General features: G+C 38.0%; 1 protein-coding gene across 1 annotated transcript in view; it reads left to right on the top strand.

Moving 5' to 3' along the window:
* The first annotated feature begins 9048 nt into the window (after nucleotides 1-9048).
* LOC127803094 (receptor-like protein kinase FERONIA) overlaps nucleotides 9049-17968 on the top strand; it is a 34705-nt gene continuing 25785 nt past the window's right edge. The window contains exon 1 of the mRNA XM_052339127.1: nucleotides 9049-11538. Within this exon, the coding sequence (XP_052195087.1) occupies nucleotides 9049-11538 (2490 nt within the window). The remainder of the gene's footprint in view (nucleotides 11539-17968) is intronic.

Raw genomic sequence — 17968 nt, 5'->3', positions numbered from 1 at the left:
TCAATTCCCGTAGAGAGTAGAGAAATTCTTTTCTAGGTGAGCATTAAGAGAGGATGGACTAGAAGTGGGTTTGGGAGTGAGAGAGAGCGGCGATGGCGGCAATGGGGGGAGGCAGGGAGGAGAAGTGGATTTGGGAGGGAGATGGCAGCTGCGGCGATGGTCGCTACAACCTGCAATGGAGGTGGCGATGGCCGTTGCAACCTGCGATGGTTGCGACGATGATCGCTGCAACTTGCAATGGCGATGGCTGCTGTAACCTGCGATGGCGGCGATGATGGTCGCTGTAACTTGTGATGGCCACGGCAATGGCTGCTGTAACCTGCGATAGCGACAGTGATGGTTGCTGCAACTGCCAATAAGGGGAGACGGGAAGGAGAAGTGGGTTTGGAAGAGAGAGAGAGATAGATGAAGGGAGGAGGGAGGAGACCAGTGGATTTTGAGAAGAGAATTCTATAGAAAATAAATTGTAGTCAAACACCCTCAATTGATAATTTCTATATAAATAATTTCTAGATAATTGAATTGTCTAGAATTTATTTTCTTTCCATGCAAGTTCCATGCTTGCAATCAAAAGTACCCTTATTTTATCATGTTTTGACATTCAACTTAAAACTTAATATAATTGATGATGTAGAAAATTAATCTCTAATATATTTATTAGAAAAATGAATTAGATGGTGAAAAACCTTAATTATTATATAATAGACTTGAGGTTCTACCAAAAAAAAAAAAAATCAAACTATCTCAAAATTGGTCAAAAAAAAGTCACTCTTATGTTTAAGTCAAATATAAAACAATAGCAAAGATAGAATCAGAATGTTAGAACTCATAATTGCGAATATTAATCTCCAAAAGTTCCTTCTCTATTTATAGAAGTAGTTTAGAAGTAATAATTCATTTAAAATTACATCTCCTTATTAAATATCACTTAAGAGCGGTAATTCTATAGGAATTTGAGGAGAGTAGATTTATTTCTGAAAATTGTTTTTCTAAGATTTAGGAAGAAAAGTTATAGAATTTAGATTAATTGCTGAGTTATAGAAATTAGTCCATATAACAAATAAATTTAAACTTAGGAACTCAAATTATCTATCATTTCTTGCTGACTACCGAGACAATCCGAGTAGACTTCATTTAAATTTTTTTATGACTATAGTTTATTTTTTAATTTGTTTAAATAATATTTTAAATAAATAAGTTGAGTTTAAATGAAATTTTAAATTTTAAACATATTAGAGAAGTTTAAAATAACTTGTACAATATTTAAATCTTGTTATTATAATTTTTATAACTTTTTTTTTTTTTTTTTTTGGGAGGGGGGGGGGGGGTGTTGTGTGTGTTAAAAAGAAGGGTATTTAATTGGATTATTATTGGCAAGTTATTTGGGGACCCATTTTATGTTAACAATTTACTAATAGATATTGATAAAATTAAAATATAAGGAGATAATAAAGATATTTTTAAAATATAAAAATGTGACGATAAATTTCATTTAACCTCTTGAGATTACCTCCCTTGTAATTTCATTTAATCTCTTGGAATGTCCTCTCTTGTGGGAATTTTCGTCGCTCAATCCTACGATTTTTGATAAGAGAGTTAAATTTGAGTCCAAACCTAAACCCAAATGAATCTCAGCTTTGCCCCAACTTGCCAAAGTCTCACATTCCAGAGACAAAAAACAGAGTTCTTCAAGAACACAGAGAGAGAGAGAGAAAGAAACTTCCAAACCCAAATTCTTGATTTACCCTCCTCTCCGATCAATTCCATCTCAGAAAAAGAGTCAGTAGACGTCATCAGATGTGGTAGCCGCAGTAGAGGTACAGTGGGACACAAGTTCCATTGGGGATGCGTGTCTCTTACCCAGGCCGAACCACAGAACAATTAAAAATAAAGTAAACAATTAAGCAGCAGAGTGCTAGATTCAAAAGGAAACGTCCACATCACCCTCAACTTTAACGAGTTTTGTATCGATCCCATGGCTCGAGCAGTAGCAGCCAAATTGCAGTGCGCTTGAGAGTCCCACATAGGCAATAATAATGAACCGTAACTTTAACGAGTTTTGTATCGATCCCATGGCTCGAGCAGGTGCAGCCAAATTGCAGTGCGCTCGAGGGTCCCACATAGGCAATAATGAACCGTGCCAGAACAAAACCCGCGTGCAGTGTAAGAAGAAGATGGGAGTGGGCGGCCCGGGATGGGGACGGGGAGGGAGACCCACATGTCTCATGTCGGCATATATAGCCATCCATTTTCTATCCAAGCCTTAATTCCACTGTTGCGATCGATCGAGGCGCAATTGGAGAGGCCACAAACAGCGAGAATATGAAGATGAATCCATACCTCTGCTACTTCTCCTTCGCCATGGCCATGGTTTTGCTAGGCTTGGCTAATTCTTCCTCTTCTTATTCTTCTTCGGCGACGAGCAGAGTGATGATGGCGATGGGCTCGCAGCAGCGATGCAATGGCAGTACTATTGCCGAATGCGTGGCAGAACAGGGAGGAGAAGAAGAAGAAGAGTTGTTGATGGAGTCGGAGGTGAGTAGGAGGATTCTCGTAGAAAACAAAAACTTTATTACCGCTAAAGTTACTGACGTGAAGGGTCCAGCCTGTAATGCGAATAATTACGGCAATTGCATTATGGCCATTGGCGCGTATCATCGCCCCTGCACCTACTACAATCGGTGCAGACACTAAGTCGAGGAGGCACCGATCCATGGAACGTACGTACGTACGTACGTAGTCTACTACTAGTCTTAATTTCCTTAGCATTGCTTGTGCTTTATTACTTACTTGCTGCTGTTAAATATTTCCATATCGACTCTCTCTGGTTCTTCTATATATGTGAACTTTCTGTACTGTACACTCGCCTAATTAATTGGTTGCATCAGAAGAATAAAAGGCGAACCGGTTTTCTTTCTATTTCCGGGGATTTATGTTAATTATGTTAATAAAATTATTAATTAGGATCTTATTGAGTACCGTTTGTTTGTAAAATATTGATTGTTGTGTTGGAGAATGTGAAGAAGAGTAAAAATGGGCATTACGGAATTGCAACAGCCTTACTAGTGGTGGTTTTAAATTTATAAACCTCATGATACTGGCATGCTTATTTCTATTATTTTTCGTTAAAAAAGAGTAAGATATATTATTTTTCATTAAAAAAGAGTAAGATAAATAGGCAGGGATTAAAGCAGAACAGTGACGTGACGATCCCATTAAGAATTAAACCACAGCGAGCCCAGTTGATCATATATATATATATATATATGCTGAGCTTCAACCCCCCACATGAAACATAACTAACATGTCTTAAATTACGCATTGGAGTCAATTATATCATATTCGATAGCACATCATATTTATGGTTGGTATAATATATATGACTCATAATAATATTTATATAGAAATATGTATAATTATATTAATTTTTTTTTATATATAGAATATAGCTAGATGCAAGCATGGATGCTATATATAAAAGCATATAAATTATGTGTTTACTTTATGATAATACAAATAAAAAATTACAAGTAGACATTATATCAATCAACGTATTAAGTAGTAACATTTCAAGTGAATTGTACGTTAGAAATGAAAGTTTCGCTTTAAAAGCACATAAATGTGCTTATGAACTTGATCTGATCATTAACAAATTTTCCCCTCAATATGGACTTCTATCCATCGTCCGGCATCTTGCTTCATTCTTCTTTGTTACGTTTATGTGTTTTTTTTTTTCTTTGAAATAAGATAAAAGGACATGGTGAGAAGAAAACAAGGTTTAAAATTAAAAATTACTTTCTTTTTAAGTATAAATTAATTTTAATATTTTAAATAAATTAATCAAGTAACAACTACCCTTTCAATATCTCTTCATAAATTAAAAAAAAAAAAAAAGTTGGGAGTAAGGTTAAAGGCCTGTTTGGCTAGGCTTTTATTTTTGGAGCTTTTAAACTGGGTAATGTTTAAGCTATTTACAGCGTTTAAACTGATAACATATTTAGATAAATATATTTTTAAATTATTAGTTAATAGTTATGTGTCTGATTTAAAAGAGTTGATAAGTTATTATAATTTGATAAGAAGATGAAAATAGATATGTTGTTGAATGATATAAAATTTTATCATTAGATGTTGATAAATTATACATAATTATTAAAAATTATTAATATAATATTATTATATGTATATATATATGTTTATTATTATTATATATATACACATATATATACACAAACAATGACAATAGAGAGAAGAAGCATGAACAAAGGAGATTAGGATGGGGATGGCAATGGAAAGTAGTTGATGGGGCGATGGACGATCGGCGATTGTAACGACTCGCCCTTCCACACCATGTCACCATTTTGAGAATTATATATATATATATATATATGATCTCTTTTCACAATATTGTATTTAAAAATTCCTAACATACATACATTTAACATTTCAAATAATAAACTAAGGAATAGTAAACTAATCATTTGTAGAAGCATAATCAAAACATAAGAGAATATTGTAATTACAAATGAAGTAAATCCGTACAAAATCGTCTTCAATAACCATAAAAATTACAATATGTAGTAGACAAATTTAATATAAAAATAGTTAAAACATGCCTTCCAACAACTCATCCTAGCATGAGCGTAGCACTTTATTACACGACTACCTACAATTATATTTCAGCAACATCTTTTCCTTTTCCACTGCTCATCTCGCCTGGAATATTAAATATCTTAGGGATAAAATCTAAATTAGAAAATGAAACTTTTAAATAAGGATTAAAACATTTTTTATGAATGCATGATGCACGGGCATAAAATCAACCAACACCCTAGAGTGGCTTTTGTTAGCATTCTAGCCTCAGTACAAAACCCTAAACAATTATTCCAACAAGCAACACATGGCACGGGACACCTCAATGATTACTTTGGCAATCACACTTGGGGAAATGCAAGTCAAACTACTAAGGTAACATCCCACCCCTTTATGTTTAACATGGATAATACGAAAAATGATATGCCAATAACATCATATCCAATGCAATATCACGTTTACTTAGGTAATATAAAATGAATATGCATATATATAACAAGATGTACAATATCACATAACTTAGCGAATCCCTCGAAATTTCATGCTTATTTAAACAAATAATACCACGTATAAAATTTTTAGATGAACCACTCACCTTGATTTAGCTTCTTAGGATTCCTCGATATGCATACTTTGATCTTGAAACTTATGCCTTGAGTAATTTTTTGGCCAAAATTTTCAAAAAATTAATAAAACTCAATTTTCCAATTTTTTAGAATTTTTTTCCTTTTTCCTATTTTTCTTCCTATTTTTCTCTTTTTCTTACCTTTTCACGCGCCTGCATGTGCCCGCAACCACTCGCCCAGCGCGTCCTCTTACGAGGCCGAAGCTAGTCATCTTCTCCGACCTTTTTCTCGCCACCGGTAATTGATTTTGGCTAGTTTTCTTAAACTTTTCTTCCTCTCTTGGCTCAGTTTTTCTTCCTGAACTCGATGGTACCCCTATTGCATGATAAATTAAGTTGGAACACCCTCGATTTGGTCGTTAAACCTTAGTTCCGAGAACTTCTCGATTTTCCAACAAAGCTTAAAACCATCTCAAATTGACACCACACTCGCTCAAACTTTCCAAAAATAATCTTCACAACTTGGAGAACAAAAGCTCTTTAACAAAACGCTGATCAAACTTTCTCTCGATTGCTTGGATTACACAACTTGATTTTTGTAAAACCCTCAGCCCATTTCCCTACTATTTATAGCATTTTCGACTGATTTTCCAGCCAATCACAATTGTGCCTTACACTGGAAAACCTAGGTCTAGGCCATGATGGCATAAGACACCCTCAAACGATCGAGATTCGACCCAGCATCGGCGGCCATTACAACTATTAACTGCTATTGAAGGTTTCACACCATTTTTGCTATTTTACCCTCATTCTTTCAATTTCTTTTACTCTGGCATTTTTTCCTCAAGTCCTTTGGTTTTTTGAATTTTCACTTGGTCCCACAAACTTTTGAGAAATTACATTTTAGCTTCAAAATTTTGAAAAATTTTACTTATGTTCCAAAATAATTACACTTGAGTTCTTAAGAAATTTTTAAGTATTATAGTAACGGAGAAAAAGTTGAAGCAAATGAGAGCAATAATAGATAGTGACGGTCAAAAGAGTTGAGGCAACATGCAACAAGAAGGAGAGATTAAAGAAGAAAGACATGACTAGAAATTAATAAAAAAAATAAAGATAAAATGATAAAATCAACGATCATCACAATTTATAAATTAACGACATTTTGCAAAAGGTCTCCCTCAACAACTTTTGCAAAACACTATGATAACCGCATTTAAGCTACTTTTAACTTGAGGTGCGCCCAAACCACTTTGCCAAATAGGCTCTAAGTATAGGAGAGAAGATGGGAGATTGAAGCTATTGCATTCCTATGACGCAAGGAGGGGCTGTATTGACTGATGTCATTGTTTTCTTTTATTTATTTATTTAATAATATATTTCTATTTATTTAGACTGGGAATGCATAAGAGTGAGTGATATGATTAAAAATAAATGATTACATTAATTAAAATTTGTCAGTGCAGTTGGGGCATGGCTATGGCCGGCTGCTATAATAATGTTCGAAGGCTTGAGGGAGGCTAGGAAAGTGGCAACTTGCACAATTATTGCTACATTCACTTAATAATAATAATAATACACTCATCAACGACTTTTAACACTTTTCAGTCAACCAATGGATGCGCCAAACCAAACTACTTACCCAGCAACCTACACTGTACATTCCATTAGTACCAAAAAGAGAACAAATAATAGTAATAGTAATTCTCAAGGAGGAGGACCCAGCCGAGTCAGCCTTTTGCCATCTGATATCTCATCGTGCCATGGGATTCATAATCACCGAGAAAACAGTACCAGAGCTTGCACCATCTGAAGCCATACCACTCCTTCCCCCACTTTTAGAACGCGAAAACGTCGGATCATCATCCGTCGTTGTTGTACCCTCCCAGTGCGATACAGCGGGAGTGCAGGTCGTCATCGACTGAATCCCCACCGCGCTATCCACCCCCACCCCCACCCCCACGTTCTTCTCTTCCACGTCCACGTCCACGTGATCCACATGTATCAATAAAACCTATCCAATTATATATATATATATATGAAATTTAATCATGCAATCGTACGTGTCGATGCACAAGTTTGGCAAAATTTAAGCAAAAAGTGCGAGAGCTTAATTTGCTTGAATTTCCCAATCAAACAATGATCAAAATTTGTTTAAATTAAGAGTTTCCATGCTTATTTACTAATTTTTTAAAATAAAATATATTTACTATGCATTAACTGTTAGTTCGTAGAATTCATTTGAATAAGATGAGTGGGTTGAATGATATCATCATACATAAAGAATGGTCAATAGACCTGCAGGTTATATCTGACACAGGAGCTGAACCTCTTCGAAGCTCAAACGTCTGATCAGCATCGACGGCTTCCACGCAGGATCCCTCCATCTGCGCCACCTTCACTTACACTTTCCCAGTCTCCTCCGGCATCAAGTCTCCTCCTGCGGGGTCTACTACTCCAATAGAACGAAAAGGAAAATGACAAATCCAATATAGATCCATACATAATTTGGAATTTGGCGCACTGGTTGACTGAAAAGAACCAAGTCTTCAAGTCTATATATCATGTCAATGTCATAACCCGAAGCTTCATGTGGCCAAGCCGCCTCTGCAACATAAAGTTAATTAGGATATTTTCTATGCTAGCTAATTAGAGAGAGAAAGAGAGAGAGAGTAGTGTATTGAATCCGCTTGCCTGGGATGAATGGGTAGAATTGAATAATAATATCTCCCCGTACGTGAAGAATGGCCCCATCGACCTACTGGCTTATTATGGCTTATTATCCTGGTTTAAAAGGTGTAATCGTTCATCGCCCCTACACCCGATCTGATAGGATATGGGGGTTAATCATAGTAATTCAGTCGGACGTAGTGGCTAGACTCGAACTTATTGCGCACAAAGAACCCCCATCACTTTAGAGAGAGATACCTCATACTGCCGTTTGTAAGACTCGATCCTCAATCTTAGTCTAAGATTCACTACGGAAGGCACTTTATGTCCCTTTTCTTGACCAACTGAGCTGCCCATGCAAGCACCATGAAAATATCCTACCTTTATGTTGCAAAGGCTTGACCAGTCTCCACCGGCACCAAGTTCCTCCCCTTCTACTATTTCTGCCGGGTGCTCTACTGCAATAGAACCAAAAGGAATTTGACAAATCCAATATAGATCCATACATAATTTGGAATTTGGCGTACTGGTTGACTGAAAAGAACCAAGTCTTCCATGTCTATTATGTCAATGTCATGACACGAAGCTTCACGTGGCCAAGCCTATGCAACATAAAGTTAAGAAAAATGCTAGAAAGTCTGACAAGCTCATCTACAAGTTTATTTAAAGGGAGTAAAAAGATAATTTTGCCCTCACGCATTACTTTCATCCTTCCCTTTTCATGGATTGCAACCACCCTGCTTCTCTTCTCTCCCTTCCCATGGCCACTGCCCTAGCCTCATTGTCGCCTTCGCCTCGCCTCGTCTCTGAGCCTTCGTCGTCTTGTTGCCCTCGCCTCGCCTCATCTTCGTTGCCTCGCTGCTATCGTCGTTTCGTCTCGTATAGCGACGAGACTAGGGCAGCGGCCATGGAAGAGGAAAGAAAAGAAGTAGGGGCGGGGACAATGGCCTACTTTGTAAATTTACAAAGTAGACGGGGTAATTTTGACTTTTTATCTCTTTTCTATAAATCTCTATGCGATCCTTTTTGGCTCTTCAGTGGAGCTCTAAAGTTAATTAGGATATTTTCTATGCTAGCTAATTAGAGAGAGAGAGAGAGAGAGTGAGAGTAGTGTATTAAATCCGCTTGACTGGGATGAATGGGTAGAATTGAATAATGAATAATATCTCCCCGTACGTGAAGAATGGCCCCATCGACCCACTGGCCGGCTTATTACTGCCATGACAGAAGCTCTTCAAACTAATTTGCACTTCCGGTTTCCTCCTTCTTCACTTCAAGAAATGGCACCCTTCCCTCTCTACTTCTCTGTCTTACTCCACCTAATCCTCGCCTCCACCACCGCCCACGCCGCCGACCCACCGGCTTACAGCCCCACCGATAGTTTCTTCCTCGACTGCGGCTCGTCGACGTCCGAATCTTACTTCGATGGCCGGAGATGGGACGGCGATTCCCGCTCTAAATTCTCTCCGCGCAATATCGATGACGTGTCTCTAGCATCTACGGCTTCCACACAAGATACCTCCATCCCTCAAATCCCCTTCATGACGGCGCGCATCTTCAATTCCACCTTCACCTACACTTTCCCCGTCTCCGCCGGCCCAAAGTTCGTCCGCTTCTATTTCTACCCTGCCACATACTCCAGCCGCGATAATTCCAAGTATTTCTTCTCCGTCACCGCCGCCGACTACACCCTCTTGAGCAACTTCAGCGCCTTCCTCACCGTCGAGGCCTCTTTCCCAAAAATATCCTCTTTGATCAAAGAGTTCATTGTGTACGTGAGGGACAGCCAGAGGCTAGCCATAACTTTCGTCCCCTCTCCCAACTCTTACGCTTTCGTTAATGGCATAGAAGTCGTTTCCATGCCCGACAATCTCTACATGTCCCGCGATGACCATTCCACCAAGTTCGTCGGTTCACAGCAAGTCTTCACCGTCGACAACAAAACTGCACTTGAAACTCTGTATAGATTAAACGTCGGCGGAAACGAGGTGGCCGGCACTCATGATACTGGCATGATGTACCGCACATGGGTGCAAGATGAAACGTACATAGACAAAGCGGTCCTCGGCTTTACACCCGGCCAGCTCGTCAATCACTCCGTCTACTACACTGACAGTACACCGGCCTATACTGCACCGGCGACTGTGTACTCTACGGCCCGTACCATGGGAAATAACCCCCGTGCTAACCTGAAGAACAACTTGACGTGGTTCTTCACTGTGGATTCTGGGTTTTCTTACCTGGTTAGGCTTCATTTCTGCGAGATTGACCCACATGTAACCCTTGAAAATCAGAGGATATTTACCGTATTTCTCTTTAATCAGACGGCTGATCAGGAAGTTGATGTTATACACCGCAGTGGCGGCAACAGATTCCCTGTTTTCAATGACTACGTTGTTTCTGTCCCTAATGAATATGGCCAGAGTAGGCGGAATCTGTGTCTGGCGCTGCACCCAAATACCGCTAGTAAGACCGAATATGCTGATGTTATCTTAAACGGCTTAGAGATCTTCAAGCTAAATGGATCGAACGGCAATCTCGCAGGCCCAAATCCTGAACCAGTACTTATCGATCCCACACAGCAGCCACAGCGCCCGACCTCACCCGTGAAGGGCAAGAGTAGCGGCTCACCGCCAGTTTATGTCATTGTCGGAGCAGTCTTGGGCGGAGTATTTATGGCCTCAATGTTGGGCTTCTTGATTTTTCGGCAACGGAGGAGAGTTGAAGACTCCTTTGAAACAAAGGCCAAATCATCGCGTGGCATAGTGTCAAATGCATCAAGGTCCACGAAGACGAATGCTTCATCACTGCCGTCTGATCTCTGTAGACACTTCTCCCTCGTCGAGATCAAAGAAGCTACGAAGAACTTCAATGAAGATTTTGTGATCGGCTCCGGCGGATTTGGGAACGTATACAAAGGGTTCATCCACAAAGAGGCCATCACCGTAGCAATCAAGCGGTTGAATCCATCATCAAACCAAGGTGCCCGAGAGTTCCAGACGGAGATAGAAATGCTATCGAAGTTGCGCCACCTTCATCTGGTGTCTCTCATCGGTTACTGCGATGATGATGGAGAGATGATCTTGGTGTACGATTACGTTGCCCGTGGGACCCTCCGGGATCATCTTTACAATGCGAAGAATCCGCCTCTCTCATGGAAGCAGCGCCTTCAGATCTGTATCGGCGCGGCACGGGGGCTCCAGTATCTCCATACAGGTGCGAAGCACACGATCATTCATCGTGACGTGAAGTCGACCAACATATTGCTGGACGAAAAATGGGTGGCCAAGGTTTCGGATTTTGGGTTATCGAAAATGGGCCCCACGGACGTGTCCCAGACCCACGTCAGCACGGTGGTAAAGGGTAGTTTCGGGTATGTGGATCCGGAATACTACCGGCGGCAACAATTGACGGAAAAATCCGACGTGTACTCCTACGGAGTGGTGTTGCTGGAAGTACTTTGTGCTAGGCCGGCTATTGTGCTTGGACTGCCCAAGGAACAAGTGAGCTTGGCCGAGTGGGCCCGGCACTGTTGGCGAAAAGGGACCGTCGATCAGATGTTGGATCCACAGCTGGAAGGTCAGATTGTGCCGAGTTGCTTGCGGAAGTATTGGGAAATAGTAATAAGCTGTTTGCGGGAGAGCGGGATGGAACGGCCAGCAATGAGTGATGTGGCTTGGGGGCTTGAGTTTGCATTGCAGCTTCAGGAGGTTTCTGAAGAGAAGAACGGGGAGGTGGAGGGGGATAGGGAGGTGGGGACTCAGTCGACGACGACCTGCAGTCCCGCAGTATCGCACTGGGAGGGTACAACAACGACGGATGAAGATCCGATGTTTTCGGGTTCTAAAAGTGGGGGAAGGAGTGGTACGGCTTCAGATGGCGCAAGCTCTGGTACTGTTTTCTCGGAGATTATGAATCCCAAGGCACGATGAGATATCACTTGGCAAAAGGCTGACTGGACTGGACTGGGTCCTCCTCCTTGAGAATTTCTATTACTATTATTTGTTCTCTTTTTGGTACTAATGGGGTGTGGGCTACTGGGTACCGGGTTAGGCCAATGTGGGGGTGAAGTGGTTTGGTTTGGCGCATTCGTTGGTTGACTGAAAAGTCGTTGATGAGTGTATTATTATTATTATTATTATTAAGTGAATATAGCAATAATTGTGCAAGTTGCCACTTTGCCTTGGAACATTATTATAGCAGCCAGCCATAGCCATTTACTCTTCAAAACCACTAGCTAGTAAAGCTGTTGCAATTGCGTAGTGCCCATTTACTCTTCTTCGCATTCTCCAACACAACAACAAATATTTTACAAACAAACGGTACTCAATAAGACCCAAATTTATATTTTTGTCTTAAAGTTCCGACACAGCGGTTTATATGATAATTAACATAAATGCCCGGAAATAGAAAGAAAACCGGATCGCCTTTTATTTTTCGGATGCAACCAATTAATTAGGCTGGGCCGGGTAAAGTACTGAAAGTTCACGTAGAACCAGAGAGTCGATATGGAGATTAACAACAGCAAGTAAAATAGCACAAACAATGCTTAAGGGAAGACTACGTACGCTCCATGGATCGGTGCCTCCTCGACTTAGTCTGGGCTCCGTTTGCACCGATTGTATTCGGTGCAGGGGCGATGATACGCGTCAATGGCCACTATGCAATCGCCGTAAATATTCGCATTACAGGCTGGACCACTCCCCTGAACTTTATAGCTAATATATTTTTTGTTTTCTGCGAGAATCCTCCTACTCACCTCCGACTCCATCAACAACTCTTCTTCTTCTTCTTCTCCCTGATCCGCCACGCATTCGGCAATAGTACTGCCATTGCATCGCTGCTGCGAGCCCATCGCCGTCATCACTCTGCTCGTCGCCGAAGAAGAAGAAGAAGAATTAGCCACGCCTAGCATAACCATGGCCATGGCGAAAGAGAAGTAGCAGAGGTATGGATTCATGTTCATGTACTCGCTGTTTGTGGCCCCTCCAATTGCGCCTCGATCGATCGCAGCAGTAGAATTAAGGCTTGGATAGAAAATGGATGGCTATATTATCTATGCCGACATGTGACATGTGGGTCTCCCACCCCCGTGACGCGGGTTTTGTCCCGGCACGGTTCATTATTGCCTATGTGGGACTCTCAAAGCGCCCAGCAATTTGGCTGCTCCTGCTAGTGCATAGGGATCGATGCAGGACTCGTCAAAAGTAAGGGTGATGGGGCCTTTTCCTTTTGAATCTAGTACTCTGCTGCTTAATTGTTTACTTTATTTTTAATTGTGCTGTGATCCTGCCTGGGTAGAAGACTTGCATCCCCAATGGAACTTGTGTCCCACTGTACGAGAGTGCAATAAAGCTACACTGCCTCAAATTGAACATATAAAGCCTTTTGGGATGCTGATATATTAACAAAGAGAATGGTAGGATTGAATTGGCCGGGACTGTCTTATCTTTTTCAGTTAAAATAAGATTGAAATGATTTTTGATATAAAATAATATTGAGAAATATTTTAAAATTTTTATTAAATTATTTATTAATTTTTTAAAAATATATTATAATACACAAACATCATTTTTCCTTATCTATAAAGATCAATATATGCTTATATTAAGGGGGAGATAAATATATCAGGAAAATACTTGACTTTTGTTTAAAGATCTCTAGATAAGTTTAGCAAACACATTAAAAAAAATAAAAGTCAGGAATATTTTTTATTTTTTATCTTTTTTTATCTATATTTTAGTTAACAAACAGTATCTTAGTGAATTACTATTTTTCTTTGAGGGAAAGTAAAATTTGTTATCACATTTCTGTATTTTAAAAACATCTCTATTATTTCCTTATATTTCAATTCCAGTAATATTCATTAATAAATTGTTGACATAAAAAATGAGCTCCAAAATAACTTGCTAATAATCCTATAAATGTCTTTTTAATGAAAAAATGTTATAAAATGATTAAACAAAAAAAATTATATTAATAAGATTTAAATTTTATACAATTTATTTTAAACTCCTCTAATATATATTTAAATTTCTTAATGTGATATTAAGAAATTTAGGTAAGTGTATGTATATTCTGATTACTATAGTATATAATTAATTTATTTTGATAAAAAGATATAAAATATTATTTTAAAGAATAACATAATAAGTTTAAGCATCTTGTAAATACAAAATTACCATATAATTCATACAAAATTGTATGAATCATATATACTTTGTTAATAAAAATTAGGAAATATGATCTGTTTTCTAATTTCTATGAAATGATAGCGATGAAACATTGAGGGATAATAGGAGTGTTTCTAAAAAGAGAAGAAAATAGTCTCTAATAGACGTAAAACAGACCAATCCAACTTGGAGTTAAATGGCCTAATTTGACTAAGATTTTCTTTGAATTAAGCCATATGCTTGATTATGATTTGGGACTAATCTCATTTATACTTAGTAGTCAATCCAAATTCTGTAACTTCATTTTCTAAATCATAGAAAGACAATTTTTAGAATTAAGTATAATCACCTCAAATTTATATAGAATTATCATTCTTAAGTGATATTTAATTATAAGGAGACCAAATTTTAAGCGAATTATTATCTCTAAACTATTGTAAACAGAGGAGGAACTCTTATTTGAGGTCAACGTTCTCAATTTCAGGTTTTAAACTTTTGATTCTATCTTTGCTATTGTTTTATGTTACTTAAACATCAAGAGTGATTTTTTTGACTAACCATGAGATAGTTTGACCATTCTATTTTTTCTTCATTTTTTTTTTTTTTTTGGGAAAAATCTCAAGTCAATTATCTAATGATTTAAGATTTTTCACCATGTAATACATTTCCCTAATAAATATATTAGAGATTAATTTTTTACATCATTAATTATATTAAGTTTTTAGTTAGATGTCAAACTGATTACCTTGAAAGAGATGCATAACCAGCTCTTTCTATATATATATATTTTCAATACAATAGTATTTGTTAATTAAAATATAAATTAAAAAAATAAGATATAAAAAATATTTCAGATAAAAGTATTTTTCATTATATTTGTTAAATTTAATCTCCAAGTCACTAAAAAGAAGTCATGCGATTTTTTATCTAAAATCTAGAATTATTTAGATAATTTTTTTTCTTTTCCTTACAGATAAATTTATCTTGAATCTTACAAATAAGATAAAATAACTCATATGCCTTCCAGTACATTTTAAAAAATTTAACAAACAGTTTGACAGAAATTTTGAATATTTCTCAATTTTATCTTGATAATTCTATAAATTTATTTCTCACCCTTTCAGATAAATTTATTTATAAAATTTAAGATAAGAAGTCACGTGATTTCTTTTTAATGGAATATTACTAGATAAATTTAATAAAAAATAATAGAAAACACTTTTATATTAAATATTTTTTAAATCCCATTTTTTTAGCTTATATATTAGTTAAAAAAACTACCTAAAAAGATAAAAATTATAAAAAAAAACACGACACATCGATCCCACAAGACAAAAATCCCCTACACATGTCAGGACATAAAAAGCCTTAGCCATATAAATGTAGCATCCCAAAAATTTGGAGACAAATAAAAATAATTAATTTGGGTGTTTGAGGATATTTTAGAATATTTGGAGATTTTTGGAAAAAATACTTATTTATGATATTTTGAAGAAATAAGAAATTAAGGTGATTAATTAAATTAATTAGATGTATTTATAAAAATAATAAAATATAATATAATAACAATAATAATATAAATAATAATAATAATAATAATAAAAGAGTTAATCAAATTAAATTAAATTAAACTAATTAGTTAATATATATACATATATATATATATACTTGTTTGTGGGTGTCTGCGTGGCCGTTTCATGGACTTTCTTTTGTATGGCTTAAAAGCCACTCAAATGTGATATAAATTGAGGAGGCTTGGGCCGTAAGCATGGGGGGCCTTTAAAGGCCTTAAAGGAGAGCGCTCTGGGGGGCCATTTTGCAGGCAAAACAGAGAGGAAAAGAAGGAGAGAAAGCGAGAAATTGATGGAGCAGAGCAATAGGCGCACGACGGCTAAAAAGGAAAGGAAAAAGTGAGGAAAATTAAGAGATTTTAGTGATTAATTGGTGTTTAAAATATCCAGGTAAGTGGGTAACATTAATATAAGTGTTATATGTTTAAATTATGGATTTTATACGGTTAGATTATATAGTTTACGCGTTAAAATTAACCAATTTAAGTCACGATTGTATTATTTGATTGGAGACGTTTTAATTTGCATTGGGAGCACAAGAGGGGCTGAAAGCAATCGATTTCAGGCAAGCTCCTAACCCTCTCCTCTCATTATTTATTTCCCGCGAAAGTCTTCGAGGTTTCTTGTACTCTAAACCCTCTCTCACCGTGACTCGGTTCTACGCATAAATAATAATAATCCGCGTAGTAACCATTTTATGAATTTTACTTTATTAATGAGTTTATGGTTAATGGGATAAGCTAAATAAGGATGTCATGGCGTCTTTTATTTCGACCGTTACGGAGCTTCGTATCGCTCCGTTTTCCTTGGGATGATGCCGAACCCGTTGGGGTTAGGTTCTTAGAGAAATTGGTTATGATCAAAATTAGGAGAATGTGTTAAAAGAGTCTATTATGTATGTGGAGATAGTTTTCTGTGAATGAGGAAGAATGAGAATGGTATCATGATGTTATGTGGTTATGTACGTGAAGAGTTTTGGAGAAATGTTAAGTTTATAAGCTAATAAGTTAATGGTATTAGTAAGTGTGTCTAAGAGTATGAGTACAAAGCCACTGACTGTTGACCGTAGGTCGTGGCAGTTGATGGCTGGATGTATAGGCACCAGTCATCGATTGTTACGATAAGCGCTAGACGAGCCAGAAGAGCTAGTACTCCAGATTCCCACCTTGGTTTGTGCATTTCATGATGTGTGTGCTACAAAGGGCTGGGTTGCATTCACGTGGGGACATGCTTTGTGTGTGATAGGATGTATGAGCATTTGCATGACCCGGTTGGTCTAAGAGCCAATTTGGGTATCCTAGGTGAGCATATGCATTTAAAGTATGCAGCATGTATGTATTCCTATGTGAGGCGTAGCAGGGCCTGATGCTTGGTTTATGGGGGCCTTGTCATCACGTTTATGCTACAACGGCCATTACATTTCTTATGTGTTGCATTGCATGATTTTATTGTTATTGTTATTCTAGACGAGAGTACCGTACCAGGTGTTGGGAGTACCGACTCATGTCAGGATGTAACAAGTATTAGTTTTTTGGTGGGGAGTACCGTGCTAGGCGTTGGGAGTATCGACTCATGTCAGGATGTAACAAGAAAAGCATGTATCGAATGTCAGGAAAAGCCGACCATATGAGGAAAAGGCTGGTCTAAGAGAATGATGGTATGGTAGCTTATGTTAGGCTGCAATAGGTTTGTATGCGGGACCTGGGTGCCAATGTGTGACTTATGTGGGCCCCTGGTTCCTTATGTGCAGTTAATTTTATGTTATGCATGTAGAAGTAAGGCACGTATAGATCATGACATGGTGTGACTGCATTGGCATGAATTGCATGGGGTGTCGTGGGAAGAGTCCTATCCTAAACCCTCAGCCTTTCTTTCTAGAGCTTGCTGAGTCTCGCAACTCATGTTGTTTTACATCATTCTAGGTACGTTCATCGGGGTTTGGGTCCAGACCGTCGTGTCATGATAGCAAGTGCAGAGCTCTCCCGAAACTAGATCCTAGGTGTCGTTGCACTTCTGTTAAGGTTAATGTTTACGTTTTTTTGAGATTGTCGTATGTTTTGTAAGCCCAGGTGGGCCCAAGAGATGAATGGTTCTGTAAAGATGTTTATGAGATGTTATAATAAAAAGAGATTATGATTTTAATAGGGATTGTGTGTGAGTTGTAGATGCGTCATTGTTCGATATCATTTAAATAATGAACCTCTCACGGATCCTCTATCCGTGGTAGGGGCTTCGGGAGGCGGGCTGTTACAAAAAAAACTCACAATTGAAAAGCCTAGAATGAACAAGAATAATCCAATTTAAAGAGCTACTGCTGCTGCAGCAATTCTAGCCAATAATTGGGCTGCATACCAGCTAGCCTTACCATAACCAAGGCGGAGCCAATGTAGGCCTAC

The sequence above is a fragment of the Diospyros lotus genome, chromosome 6 (assembly GCF_014633365.1).
Source record: "Diospyros lotus cultivar Yz01 chromosome 6, ASM1463336v1, whole genome shotgun sequence".
NCBI lineage: Eukaryota > Viridiplantae > Streptophyta > Magnoliopsida > Ericales > Ebenaceae > Diospyros > Diospyros lotus.
This window is presented reverse-complemented; position numbering and strand designations above follow the sequence as displayed.